At 37.9% G+C, this 13,488-nt stretch overlaps 1 protein-coding gene across 1 annotated transcript in view; it reads right to left on the reverse strand.

The window, feature by feature from the left end:
- Positions 1 to 13,488, reverse strand: part of DOCK3 (dedicator of cytokinesis 3) — a 500,037-nt gene that overhangs the window by 41,928 nt on the left and 444,621 nt on the right. Inside the window, exons 38-39 of the mRNA XM_031958628.1 lie at positions 10,020 to 10,168; positions 3,606 to 3,692 (exon numbers count right to left, since the gene is read on the reverse strand). Of these exons, the coding sequence (XP_031814488.1) occupies positions 3,606 to 3,692; positions 10,020 to 10,168 (236 nt within the window). The remainder of the gene's footprint in view (positions 1 to 3,605; positions 3,693 to 10,019; positions 10,169 to 13,488) is intronic.

Consider the following 13,488-nt stretch of genomic DNA (forward strand, 5'->3'; position numbering starts at 1 on the left):
GTAGCCCTTTCAAAGAAGTGAATCAACTAACTACTTCAATATCAAAGAGCTGTGGGTTTGTTTTTGGTTACCCCTTCCATTAATTTAGACTCTAACGCCTCAGATCACCTCCTAGACAGTCTTAGGCAAGAAACTGTCACCCTACCGACAATCTGGTGGTCTCTCACAATCTTTGGGTCCATTGTTGAGAGAGTCCAGATCTGAAGGCTTTCCTGAGTGGCTGAACCTGACTTGCCACAGCCTTCAAGAACCCAAGGTGAGGCAATGGAGTGGAATTCTAGTATAGAAAACAAAAAAAATAAACAAACTGTGCTTCTGGGCTCAAGCACACATTTGGGATGCCTGAGTGGAAGAAAAATTAGCTGAATGGGCAGGATATAGCTCTTTGGGTATGATAATGATACTGCCCAAGATTTGTTGATAATTACTGGATACCAGAATCCAAGGCTTGTGCTAACAACAAGAAAATAATTCATTCATCACAGTCTCAAAATCCAAGGGAAATTACTCATTTTGGCTAAAGGGTACCAAAATAGTTTGGGTTTTGAAGTGGGAGCAAGATTCAGGGGATTTGAAAATTCCTCTGTATCACACTTCCACATTTAAAACAAAGTTTTATTGATGACCTTTTTTTTTTAACATAGACATTTTCCATAATCTTTACCATAGCCATCTCCCAGTATCCTGCACCCCATAAATTGTCCCCTTTAACACAGAAGTACAGGGATGCAAACTCAGTCAATGCTGTGGCCACACTTGACAGCATATACCATACACCAGGCCTTTAATCCCTTGCTCTGTACTGAGATCAGGGAGAGAACAGGCAGCGTAGGATGAAGGATGGAAGATGGAGGATGGAGCACTGGACAGGAAGTAAGTATACCAGAGTCCAAAGGCCCACTCGGCCATACTAACTTGTGATCTTGGGAAGCTTTCGACTACATGTTTCAGTTCTTTCTGGGTAGTTTCCTCCTCTACAAAAAGCAGTGGCCTTTAAGTGCCCTGCCAGCTCTAAAGCTCCGAACTGTACAGAGTACTTCAGATGACCATGGCAGAAAAGGGGAGGACAGTTGCCTTTCTTGATCTTGACCCTCTTTTCCTAAGTGCTCCTTATGATCATGTTAACTGTTTTTCCCACCACTGTGAAATCAAATTTAACTTGTAGTCACAAAAACCTCCACATCTTTTTTCAGATCAATGTCTATATGGCATATGTCCATCTTCCTATTTTGCATGTGCACACAAATAACCGCTTTACAAGTATGAGAATTTACACATATCCCTTTTGAATTTCATCTTATTAAATTTAGTCCAACATGGTGGTCAAGATCTTTTTGGGTCCTGACTCTTGCCATTTAGTGTGGTTACCTTCTCTCTTAATTTTGTGTCATTTGTGAAATGGAAATGTGTGTTTCCTATGCATTGATCCAAATCTTTGGAAAAACTGTTAAGCAGCCTTGGCTTAAGCACTCCACTGGAGACCTTCTCCAAAGGTGATGTTGGACTATTAGTGACTGCTCTTCATTTCCAGCAGCCTCCCTAATTCCTGTCATCCAGCCTATGTCTCTCAAAAGTTTGTTGCCAAATGTTTTGCTAAAGTCTAAACAACTTCTCTCTATAGAATCTCCCAGATTTCTTAGACTAGCAGCCCTACCAAAAAAAAGAAAACGAGTTTAGTATAGCTTGACCTGATGGAACGGCTAAAGCATTAAATTTGGGGTTCAGAATACCTGAGTTTGAATCTCACCCAGTTAGTTGTTGTGTGATACTGAGCAATCAGTTAACTAACACATTTCAGTTTCCCCATTTATAACATAAGGGATTCTGATAATATTTATCTCACAGAGTTGTTGCAAAGACCAAATGAGATTATGGATGTAAATTTCATGTACTTCAAAGTGCTATAGAAATGTGAGCTGTTGGTATTGATTAAATAATGCTGAATCCAGTGATCATCGTTTACTTTTCTAGAAATTAATTAACCACATTTTTCTTTGGGGGGATTGGGGAAGGGGAGAGAAAGGACTGAAATCAAGCTCAACAAGCCTATATTTTTTTTCTTGCACTTTTTCAAAACTGGGACGTTTGCTCTCATGTAGTCTCGGACATAATTGTTTATGTAATTGTTAAAGATCACTGACAGTGCTTCAGTTATCACGTCTGCCAGTTTTCTTAGCACTATGGAATGCAGTTCATCTGGCCTGATGATCTGAACTAACTAGGACTAAGTAGGTATTCTCTTATATCTTTATTCTATGGCATAGTGGACAATGCACTGGGCCTGGAGTAAGGAAGACTTGAATTCCAATCCAGCCTTAGACACTTGATAGCTGTGTGATCCTGGGCAAGTCATTTCAGTTTCTTCATCTATAAAACGACTGGAAAAAGAAATGGCAAATCACTCTAGTATCTTTGCCAAGAAAACCCAAAATGGGGTCACTAAAATACTGGACAAGATTGACAAACAACTAAATAACATGTATCTTAGATTTCAATCCCTATTACCCATTTTTTCTTATCCTTTCTTATCCAAAGGTTAATAATGTTCTTAGCAGAGAAGACAGAACCAAATTGACAAGAACTAATCAGTCCTGTTTCCTTTCTGTTATCCCTTATCATCATTCATCCATCCATTTACCCTGAGCAGGAATCCTAACCTCTTGATTTCCATTTTCTATGTCTTTTAAATATATTTGCAACTAGTTAATTGGGATCAAGATTGAGCCTGTGGTTTTGCTGGTATAGAAAGCTCCCAGGAAGAAACTTCCTTCTGCTAATGAAGGTTAATCCTTATATTTGACAAATGTATGAATAAAAATGATAAAGATGGTGAAATTTTTTTCATGGTCTGAATCTGTGACTTAATTGGTAATAGGCACTCTTAGTGAAGGCATCCTTTCTACCTCAGATTAGCTTTTGTTACTTTGCAATTTAATAAATTTAGGGAGATATTCCAGGCACCAAAAGGCATTCCCAACAGTGATCACACAGGCAATCAGTGTCAGAAACTTGAACCTGGATTTTCTTGACTTTGGAGCCAGCGCTCTATGCACTCTGTCATATTTTCTCTTAATAATAATAACAATAAATGATAACAATAGATTAGTATTTGACTTAAGGCAGATTTTGGACCTAGTTTCTTGAACATCAAATCCAAATTCTTCTCTTTCCATTATACTCAAATTTCTTTCCCTGAAAATTGCCACCCAAAGAAGGCATTCTTAAGAGTCCATTTATATATGAAGTCTCTTCCATGAAACCATTTCAGTCCACTCCTGTCCATGCTGTTTTCTACCTTGGCTGAAGTCCTACTGGATGTGGAATCTATATTGTAATTTGGATTTTGGTTGCATACTGCCTTGTTATTGCTGGCTCCAATTTTAAAATGTGTAATAATCTTACGTCTTTTCCTTTGCTCTATTTCTCATAGCTTATGATAACACGGAGCTAGGATCATAGAAAATGTTTAATAAAGGAGCATGGAGACTATTTGATTGGGAAATCATTGGCAATTTTCTAAAGTGAAACTGCCCAGGATTGCGGTACTTTTCCAGAAGCCTGTGTCTGTGGTCTGTAGGAGGGGAAGATATATATTCTTGACTTACCCGGATCCAGCTAAGGCTCTGGTAGTCATAGAGACTTTCATACTGACACGCAAGTTCCCGGCAAAGTGGAATTCCAAATTCCCAGCTCTGTAACACAAACAGGAAAATGGTTTCAGGATCACAGGGAATCATATCAAGAAGACTAGGAAGATAGCTTGACATTTCCCAGATAATTGACTCCAAATCTAAATGTAAAGAGCCAGGTATTTCTTTTTCAAGATTCACATTTCAGTTACAGAGGTCTGTCCCCCGATACAGACTATGTATCACCAAGTAGAAAATCAAAGCCTAAGATGCATTTCATCGACTTACCCAGATCTCATAACTCATTCTTTGGAGGGAAAGTAAAGCACAAAATGGGGGCTGCTGAAAACTCCTACTTCAGGGGCCTTGTGGGAATGCCAAATACTACAAAGAAGAGGCAGGCACTAGGGCTGCATGTTGTTATGGTAACAAGACCATGAAAAGTAGCACACTTGGCTCGTGTGTTGAGCTTCAGTAAATGGTGCTTGGTTCTATTTCCACCTTTCTTATGGGAGTCTGGGTTTCCTCTTTCTTAGTACTGGAAGTACACTTGGAAAATTTCCCTCAGTTTTCTATTTTCCATTCTATTTGCAATTGCATCAAGGAGAAGGAAAGCACTAAGTACTTCATTTGGGGTCAAGTTTCCCAGAAATCCATCACAATTTCTATCCTTTGAAGAAATTTATGCCCTATAGATAAAAGTCACACAGCTAGTTGGAGAAGATATAAATACACCAAAATTAGTTACAAATGCCCCCATTCTCATTGACCCAACAAGTCTTATACATTTGTATAAGACAGTTTAATGGTCTTTTCCATCGTTAGATCAGTGGTTTCCATTCTTTAGTTCCTCTCAAGCTAGAAGTAGTATTTCCAGACAATGGCAAACACTGGGAGGCCATCCACAAGAACAATTATGTAAGTGCCAGTTAAAGAGAATAGCAAACAAACATCCTGACCTCCTGAAAGAGCAGTTTTATTGAGACTGCCCACTTATGATTTGTGAATGATACTTTTCATTAGGTATAAATGGCTTTTCTGGCTGAAGAGTTTAAATAGTAAAGAAGTGAGATGCTTTGTTGCTACCGTTTATATTATTCTCTCTTTTTTTGCTGAGGCAATTGGGGTTAAGTGACTTGCCCAGGGTCACACAGCTAGGAATATTATTCTCTTCTTTTTGTCTAATGGGCATTTGAATTCTAATTTTAAGGCCTGACCCTAAGTCAGCCCTCATAAAGATTTTCAGCAATTCAAGAGGAATTATAAAGATAGCTTAGTAGAAGCCAAAGTTATGGAGGGAAATTTGAGATTTGGGGTTAAAATATTAGTGATAGAGCTATCACCTAGGTAGGATTACCTAGTCACATGCAGGTGTTTGATGCTAGCCATATGACTCGCTTTCATATAGATTCTTCTTTCTTCCCTGGCTATTTTTTTAGTCAAAACATAGAAGAAGCTTTTCTAAAAGTCATTAAGTGCAATCTGATTATTTCCACCAGTTCTGTCAGAAGTCTTTAAAACTATACCTATAGAGGACTTAAGTGATATTTTTATCACATTGAGGTAAGGTATACAGAAGAGAATACAGAAAAGAGTACCTGGCAGATGGATTGCTGGTTAAGAAAATGGAATCCAAGAATGGAAGTTGGATTTCTAAACTATGACTTAAAATATAGGAATGATAGACTCTAGGCAGGGATGAAGTGTACCAGAGATTGACAGGAATGTATTTAATCTGTTGTCTCATAAGTTTTATTAGAGAAGCTTTAAACTAAAAGAGATAAGAAAGGGAGAAAAATGCCTACATATATTCATCAAGATACATACACACATATCATAAAGAGAATATGGAAATATGGAAAAAAGAACAGTTATTCAGATACCCAGAAATTCAAAGGAGACAGAATCCAAGAAAGGAACTAGTAGTAAAACTCTTGGTCTCAGATGTTTATGTACAAATACAAAAAGTTTAGGCACCAAGCAAGATGAATTACTGGTCCTAATACAATGTGGCAAATTTGACTGTAACAAGTTTCACTGAGAAAGGAGAAACCCATCATTGAAATGTGGCCCCAGACAGGTGTATTTTATTCAAAAGAAATAAGAAAAAAGTGGCCTGTTGTAGGGAAAGCATTGCATATTAGGAAGGTATGTTTAGATGAAGAAATTCAGGAAGTTAAGAAAAAAGCACAATGGTTGCTATTTGGATGAAGATCAAAGTTCTCTTGTTTTTGCTAATTTTACTCTTCCTATCTAATGGTAGCCCTCTCAAGGGAGGGGAGAAAAAAGAAAAGGAAAAAAAAGAGTCACATGATAACTTCATTATATATTTAAAAGAAGTAGCAAGTAGTACATAATAGATTTGCAGTTTCATGTATGATTTTTCCCTATTCTACTATGTTATATAAATGCTTGTTTTTATTTCTTAAATTCAGAATAAAATAAGCAAAACAGAAAAAAATAGAAAAAAAACCCAAAAATGATATTGTTATCTAAGCATATTACAGACCACTTGGACAGAAAGTGGAATAAGATGAGAGGCTTGGGAAATAAATAGATCCCAAGTTTGAGACAGAGGCTTAATATAGTGGTGATGGAAAATCTCAGTTATCAGATTATATTCTGGAGCTATTTCTCTGCCAAAAACAGAGTAACTAATAACTTTTGTAAATTTATAGGATCACAAATTTAGAGAAACACAAACCCTTGATATTATCTAGTTCTCACTTTACAGCTGAAAAATTGAAGTTTAGAAATTAGCCTCAAGCAACTTTCTTTAATCATGATGTTATCTTTCAAAAAGTAAAAGAACCAATAGTGTTGAATTCCATTCCGGAATTGATACTTGACAATGGGGAAGAACTGGTTACTGGAGTGGCAATGATCAGAACCTGGGTGAGGAGAAGTAACTATTACTTCTGAACGCTTATGATAGAGGAGGAGACAGTTGGTATTAAAAGTACTAAAGTTTAGAATGAATTGGATCATAAAAACTAAATATAACAAAAAGGTTGTGAGTTTTGTTTTATTTTCTTTCTTTTCTTTTTTTTTTCTTTCTTTCTTTCTTCTTTTTTTTTTTTTTTGCAAAGATCAGGGAATAGAGCAAGAACAAAGAAAGGATAGGACTATTATTCAAGGACAGTTGAATGATGACCGAAGACCAAGTGAAGACAAAGCTGCCAAATTATTATTTTGCTTCTGTTTTCTCTGCCAAGGACATTGACCTCTGGGCAAGAAAAGACATAAAAATGCTGAATATTAAGTTAATACTCCAGATAAGCAAAAAGATGGTGGGAGAACACTTAATTGTTCTTGATGAATTCAAGTTACTTGACCCCAAATGATCTACAATGTTGGATATTAAAAGAAGAGATGAATGTGATTATTGAGCCATTCCTAATGACCTATAAAATCTCAAAGGGAAACAGAAAAGGTACCACAGAACTGGGGAAGGAAAAATTCCTCACATCCCCTGCAAATGAAAAAAAAATGGGGATGTGCTAACTTGAAAAGCTCTGGCTATCCATTTGGAATTCTGTGAGAAAAATGACTGAACTGTTAGACCTTAGATATAGTGATCCCTCCCTGGGCATCTTTTCCATATAAGTCAAAACCTTTTCCAAGATCCAATATAAACCAAAATATTTATAGCAGTCCTTGCTATAAAAAGCATATCAAAGCAGTACCCACTATGGTGGTAGCAAAGAACTGAAAATAAAGTGGGTGTCCATTAATTGAAGAATGGCAGGAAAAACTCTGGCATGTGAATATAATGGGATATCATACTATAAGAAATAAAAAATATAAGAAATTTAGAGAAAGATTGGAAGACATATCAATTGATGAATGAAATAAGCCGAAATAAGAGAACAATATATCCAGTTACTGCAACAACATAGTGAAAAAAATCACTAAAAGGAAGAGGAACTCTGAGGTGCTAGAGAAGAGCTCAAGAAACATCTATTTCCCTCACAGCAGAGAGGTGGGGTCTCTAGGACAATGTACTACTGGGGTAGCTAAAAGGGTGAAGGGCCTGGATACAATACCATGTGAGCATCGAGTGAAGATGCTGGGGATATTTGCCCTGGAAGGAACATAAGAACTATCTTCAGATACCTAAAAGTCAAGAAAAGGCATCAAACTTGTTCTGCTGCATCCTCTTGCACAGATGAGATTCTAGTTGGTTTGCATCAACAACTTTGATATGTTCCTCTACCCGAGTTCTTTTTCCGCTTGGGGTGACTCCTTCCCCATAAACATTTTGATTTTGTAGCATTAAGTGACTTGTTTTCAAGTTCCAGGAATGGAATAAAGGCTCCAAAGCCTTTTCCTAAAGAATTAATTGGACTTATCTAGTAATTCCTAAGTATGTGGTACAGTAGGAATTGTTAAGGTAAGCATTCTGCATGGGTTATATAGAGTGGGTTGCATAAACACATACTCAGAGAGAACAAAGAATACTGCAAATCCAAGAGGATGAGCTAAGGGATTTGCATTTGTCTCTGAAAGCCCAATCTTTAGAGTTCCCTAATGCAAAGCACTGTCAACAGTGGCTGGATGGGCTTTAAAGTTCTTTGCAGATTACTTCTTACTCTGTTTTTTTCTTCCGTTCTAATTTTTTATTAACACTCAGGCTGGTCATGATCCTCCTTCATATTCTCTAAAAACTAAGCTGCTAAGTAAGATTTGAATTTACTTGTCTGCGTATTATTAGAGATTAAGATTGGAAAAGATCCTATTACACACACACACACACACACACACACACACACATACATACACACCCAACCAGATTGGTCTGTAAATATAGAACTTGCTCAATGATCTTTGCTAATTGAAGGAAATAAGGAAAACAAATAATGTAACACTCACTTATGTGTCTCACTGTGAATGCAGTGATCCACAAGGGATTGTTTGAGGAGGCTCTGGGACTGACTGGAAGGAAGACTATATTAAGGCAGAGACAGGTAACTCTGGGCCCTCTAGGTCTTCTGCAGTATGGATAGCACAGGCATGGATGAGAGCTCTGAACATACACTTTGGTATTTATACTTTGATGATATTACCATGGTTATTCTTTCCATCAGTATAGATCATAGATCATAACCTATTCATGCTTTCTAATCCTTGTTCACTTTTCCCTATAAATGTACCACAGAAGATCTATCCAATACACTACAAATCTTAAGTTTATATAAAAATCCAAAGGAAGTGAATGTTATTTGAATTTCAAGAAAGCTCTTGTGATCTCCCTAATTGTTTGTATATATATATATATATATATATATATATATATATATATATATTATATATATATAAAAAGATTCATCCAAACCTAAAGGGCTTTTTGTGAACACAGAGGAGTCTCCTATGTGATGGAAGCACCAAGAATTCATTCTCTATTTTCCAATATTTGGGCAGAAGCCATTCAATTTCAAAAATTTCCTTTTTTTTTCAGATGATAGTATTCTTAAAAATTTTTTTCCCATTAATTATAGCCAGAGCCTTCAACCACTGCAGCTCTCTGGGTTGTCTTATTTCAATTTTACAAATTTGTTTAAAGATTAATAAGAAGAAAATGTTTCTCAAAGGCACCCAATAATCCCTTTAGCCTGTGGCCCACATCCAACCTGGCCATCTACAGAGATTCAAATTAGCAACACTCTCTCCCAAGTTCACTCAAAAGGAGGAATAGGACAAATAATGAAGCAAGAAGTTGTTTGGGGAAGCTGAATCAACAACATGTACAGTCTTCTAATCCTAGCTAAGTGCATTTGATGGTTCTAATAAACCAAATTAAAGAATGCTGCACCTGGCTGGGACAAAGGTCAGCCTGGAGCTAAAGAGAATGTCAATCAAGAGGCAACATTTATTTTGCTTTCTTGCATCAAAAATGCATTAGTTTGGATAGCCCACATTTACATTTATTCTTGTAGATTAGAAAATCAAATCACTTCTTCAATATGCCTCTAATAAATACAAACAGAAGAACTGTAGCCTCTGTATAAAGAGCATCTACAATTATCATGGTATGGAAATTGCTCTGTGTGGGCTGCCTCTCTCCTTCTCAAACCTGAATCTGGTAGTCCTGCTTTTCCCTCATATTTCCTCGTCCAGGGCTAAGTGTGCTGTCTATCAAACCTATGTGTGTGTACACACACACGTACACAGACACACATGAATACATGATGCCCTCAACTACCCCAAAGAACTATCTCCCTTTCTTTCCCTTTCTCTCCCTTCCTTCCCTCTTCTCTTGTTTTGTTGCTGTTTTCCTGTCTCTGTCTCTCTTGATGGGAATGTAGTTGAGAAGCCAGAAGGAGAGGACTGTTAGTGGTAAGGGGGTGGGTGGGTTGTCCTTGGGGGAGTCACCCTGCACATAGCACATACCTTCCCTTTGTTGAAATAGTGAATGATCTTTCGGCACAAGCCCTCTTTTCGCTGCCACTCAGTTTGGGATGGATAATGCAGGAATTCCCGAAGTGGCCGGTCCTCCCACTGAAGCAATTCACAGTACAGAAGCAGAGTAAATGCAGCCTCTGTGAGAAGACAGAACAGTGTACCTTCAGCCAGGTGGCTTAAAATGTCTTAATTCGGAAGTCCAAAGTACATGTTGGCACACCGGGCAATATTACAATCAGAAATACACAAATCCAGGAAAATGAATAAGCTCTGTAGAGTTAGGAAAACCCTGCAATGTCAGTCCCTTGCATTTACAGAAATTTAGTCCCTTTGGAAGGGTCTCCCACAGCCATTTTATCATACAATCTATACCTGAAAAGGAATCCCCACTATAATGTTTATCTCACATAGGGATACAGGGAGAAGATAGAAGAGGAGAGATCCAGAGAAAAGCTATTGGGTCAATTTGACTTCTGGTAAAATGTCCTCAGTATGTCAGAACCAAAGCTCAACTGGACTCCTGTGTGATTTTCCCCTATGTTCTCACTTCAACTAACGAGCAGTTCCAGTCTTAGCAATTAAGGCAGGCAGCAGAAATTGTCTTAGATGGTTCACCCTTCTTAGGCCTGTAGGTAAACAATGGCCACAGACAGACATGGCATCACAGGCTAAATTTTTGTGACACTGTTTTATTCTGGTTCCCCTCCTACCTATTCGATCTCCCCTTATTTGTCTCCTTTGCAGGATCATCATTATCCTCTTACTTTTATTTTGTGTCCTTTTCTCCCCTCTTCACTCTTAGTGATCTCATCAGCTTCCTATACACTCTATACACTGACTCGGAACTACATAATGAAACTTTCTCTCCTGAGCTTCAGTGAGACCCACACTATCTGATAGACACTTCCAATGGATGGTTCCATGAGTATCTTAAACATCAAAAATCTACATGCCCCAAAATATACCATATTATCTTCTCCCCAAGCCCACCATTGAGGCTCCCCAAGTACACAACCTCAGATCTATTTCTAAACCCTTACTCTCCCTCAAAGCCCATATCCAATCAGTAGCTAAATTTTATTTCTCTTGCCTCTCCATCTCATATTTGTCCCCTTCTCTACATTAAAGGCCTTTACCTTAGTCAAAGCTTGTGTCAACTCTTGCCTAGTTGTAAATGTTTTTTCTGTTTCTGATTTTATGTTTTTCCCTCCACTTTTCTCAATCCATTCCTCACACAGATGCTAATGTAATTTTCCTAAAGCATGGGTTTGACTATGTCATTCACTGTGTAACAGTCATCAATAGCTCCTTAATATCTCTACATTAATATTGATGGAGTATTTTATTAATCTTTACAAAGCGAGCCAATTTTTTCCAATCCCACATGCAGCCAGTACTACTGTCTGGAAATTACTCTTTCTACATCTTCATTTTCATTTCCAAATATCTCTACCTCCTTAATTTGGCATTTAAAGTCTTGTGCAATCTAACTCATCTACTTGTGGACATTTTCTACTCCTCCCCTTCAAGCATTTTACATTCTAGATGAACTGACCTACTTTCTATTCCCCCAGCTCAGCATTTCATCCTCATCTTTGTGCCTTTGTACATGCCTGGAATGTATTTCCTTCCCTTCTAAGAATTCATAGCTTTCTTGATGTCAGTCTACTAGTGAAATGGAAGTTCACCTGGTATCCAACTCTTTGTGACCCTATTTGGGGCTTTTTTGGCAAAGATACCACAGTGGTTTGCCTTTACCTTCTCTAGCTCATTTTCTGGAAGAGGAAATTTAGGCAAACAGGTGAAGTGTCTTGCCTAAGGTCACCCAGCTAGTAAGTATCTTGAGGGCAGCTTTAAAACTCATGAAGATGTCTTCCTGACTCCAGGTCTGGAACTCTATCCACCTGTCATCCAGCTCAGGTGTCACCTCTTGATTCTGCCTACTTGCTATTCTTTCTCGTTCCTCAATTTACCTTGTATTAACTTATCTGTTTACACGCTGCTTCCCTCTTTAAAATATAAGCTCCTTGAGGGAGGGAACTGATTTTCCTTTCTGTCTTTCTATTCTCAATTGACTAGCTGAGTCCCTCACACATTGCAGACATTTAACAAATGCTTGCTCACTACTAAATATCTACTCACTACCAGAATATCTAGCTTTTTTCTCCAATATTTTTGAATAGGATAGGATTTTTTCCTGTTTGTTGTCAATAAATTAAATGGTGAAATGGAGGTTCACCTTTGAATATGGAGATATATCATTAAAATGTTTCTAGTTTATCCTTTGACTTCTTTGCCTAATTTGTTTGTAGAGTCTTTCTTCCCATCTTAGCACCCTCTAATAGGATTTAATATTGATGGAGTATTTTATTAATCTTTACTAAGCGAGCCGATCTTTTCCAATCCCACACGCAGCCAGTACTACAGTCTGGAAATTACTCTTTCTCCATCTTCACTTTCATTTCCAAATAGCTTGATTTTAAAAATGGCATCCAAATGAAGGGGTGTGAGCGCTTGCTATTGTGTTATTGGGCTTACAGCCCAAGCTGGGAGTCCCCTGCTCCAAGTGGCCTGAATTAACACTAATGCCCAGCGCTGAGGCACTGTGCCATCTCATTGAAAGAGGAGAAAATTAGAGCTATTTAAAATAATACCAGTGGAATGATGTGGTTCCCCAAATTCTAAGGGATGACGCATTGAATTAGAGCCACTGTTCAGGATCCTTATTAATCAGTCTGACTAACTAACCTTCCAATTTCATTTGAGCATTTTTGGTAAATTCCAAAATTGGCAAGGTAGTTCTTTCTAAAGTCTCCTGCTCAGGTTTTTAGTTACTACTCAAACTTGCTTCTCCAGACTAAATGGCATTCTTCTAGTTGTCCGACAAATCATTCTCAGAGGACAATAACAGTTCCCCTTTTTCCAGTTACCATCCCTGAGGAAGGTGCCTGGCCAGGAGGCTGTTCACATATCCCCTTTTTTCTCTATTGCCTCCCACGCAATAGGGACTCCATACACAAGCTGAGGACTTCATATGAGTGTCCATGTTTCTTCAGTTCTGTCCCTCAGGGCAGGCTCTCCTTTTCATGGCCCAGCACCTTTTATATAGCTCAGTCCATGCTGACTAGTTTCTCCTTTTGAAGCAGAAGCTATAAATACCTCCAGTTATTGCCTTCTCTCAGTGCTGTTAAAAAGTAGCTTACTTTACTGTCCTAAGAGCCTGGGAGGAAATGGAGGTTTTAAGGTTTCATTTCAGGCTAGTTGCTCTCCTGTTCATGAAATGACATCCTAAAATGATCAATGATCATCTCCTGAAATCTGGAAATGACTAGAGAGTGAAAATCTTTGACCCTCACAGTGGACTCTGGAACAACACGTTCATCCAAGTTTAGGTTTTGGGGAAAAAGATTTTATTTCTTCTTTTAGATTTGAGGTTAGGAATTAAAACACAGTGGTG

The sequence above is a fragment of the Sarcophilus harrisii genome, chromosome 1 (genome assembly GCF_902635505.1).
Source record: "Sarcophilus harrisii chromosome 1, mSarHar1.11, whole genome shotgun sequence".
Classification (NCBI taxonomy): Eukaryota; Metazoa; Chordata; class Mammalia; order Dasyuromorphia; family Dasyuridae; genus Sarcophilus; species Sarcophilus harrisii.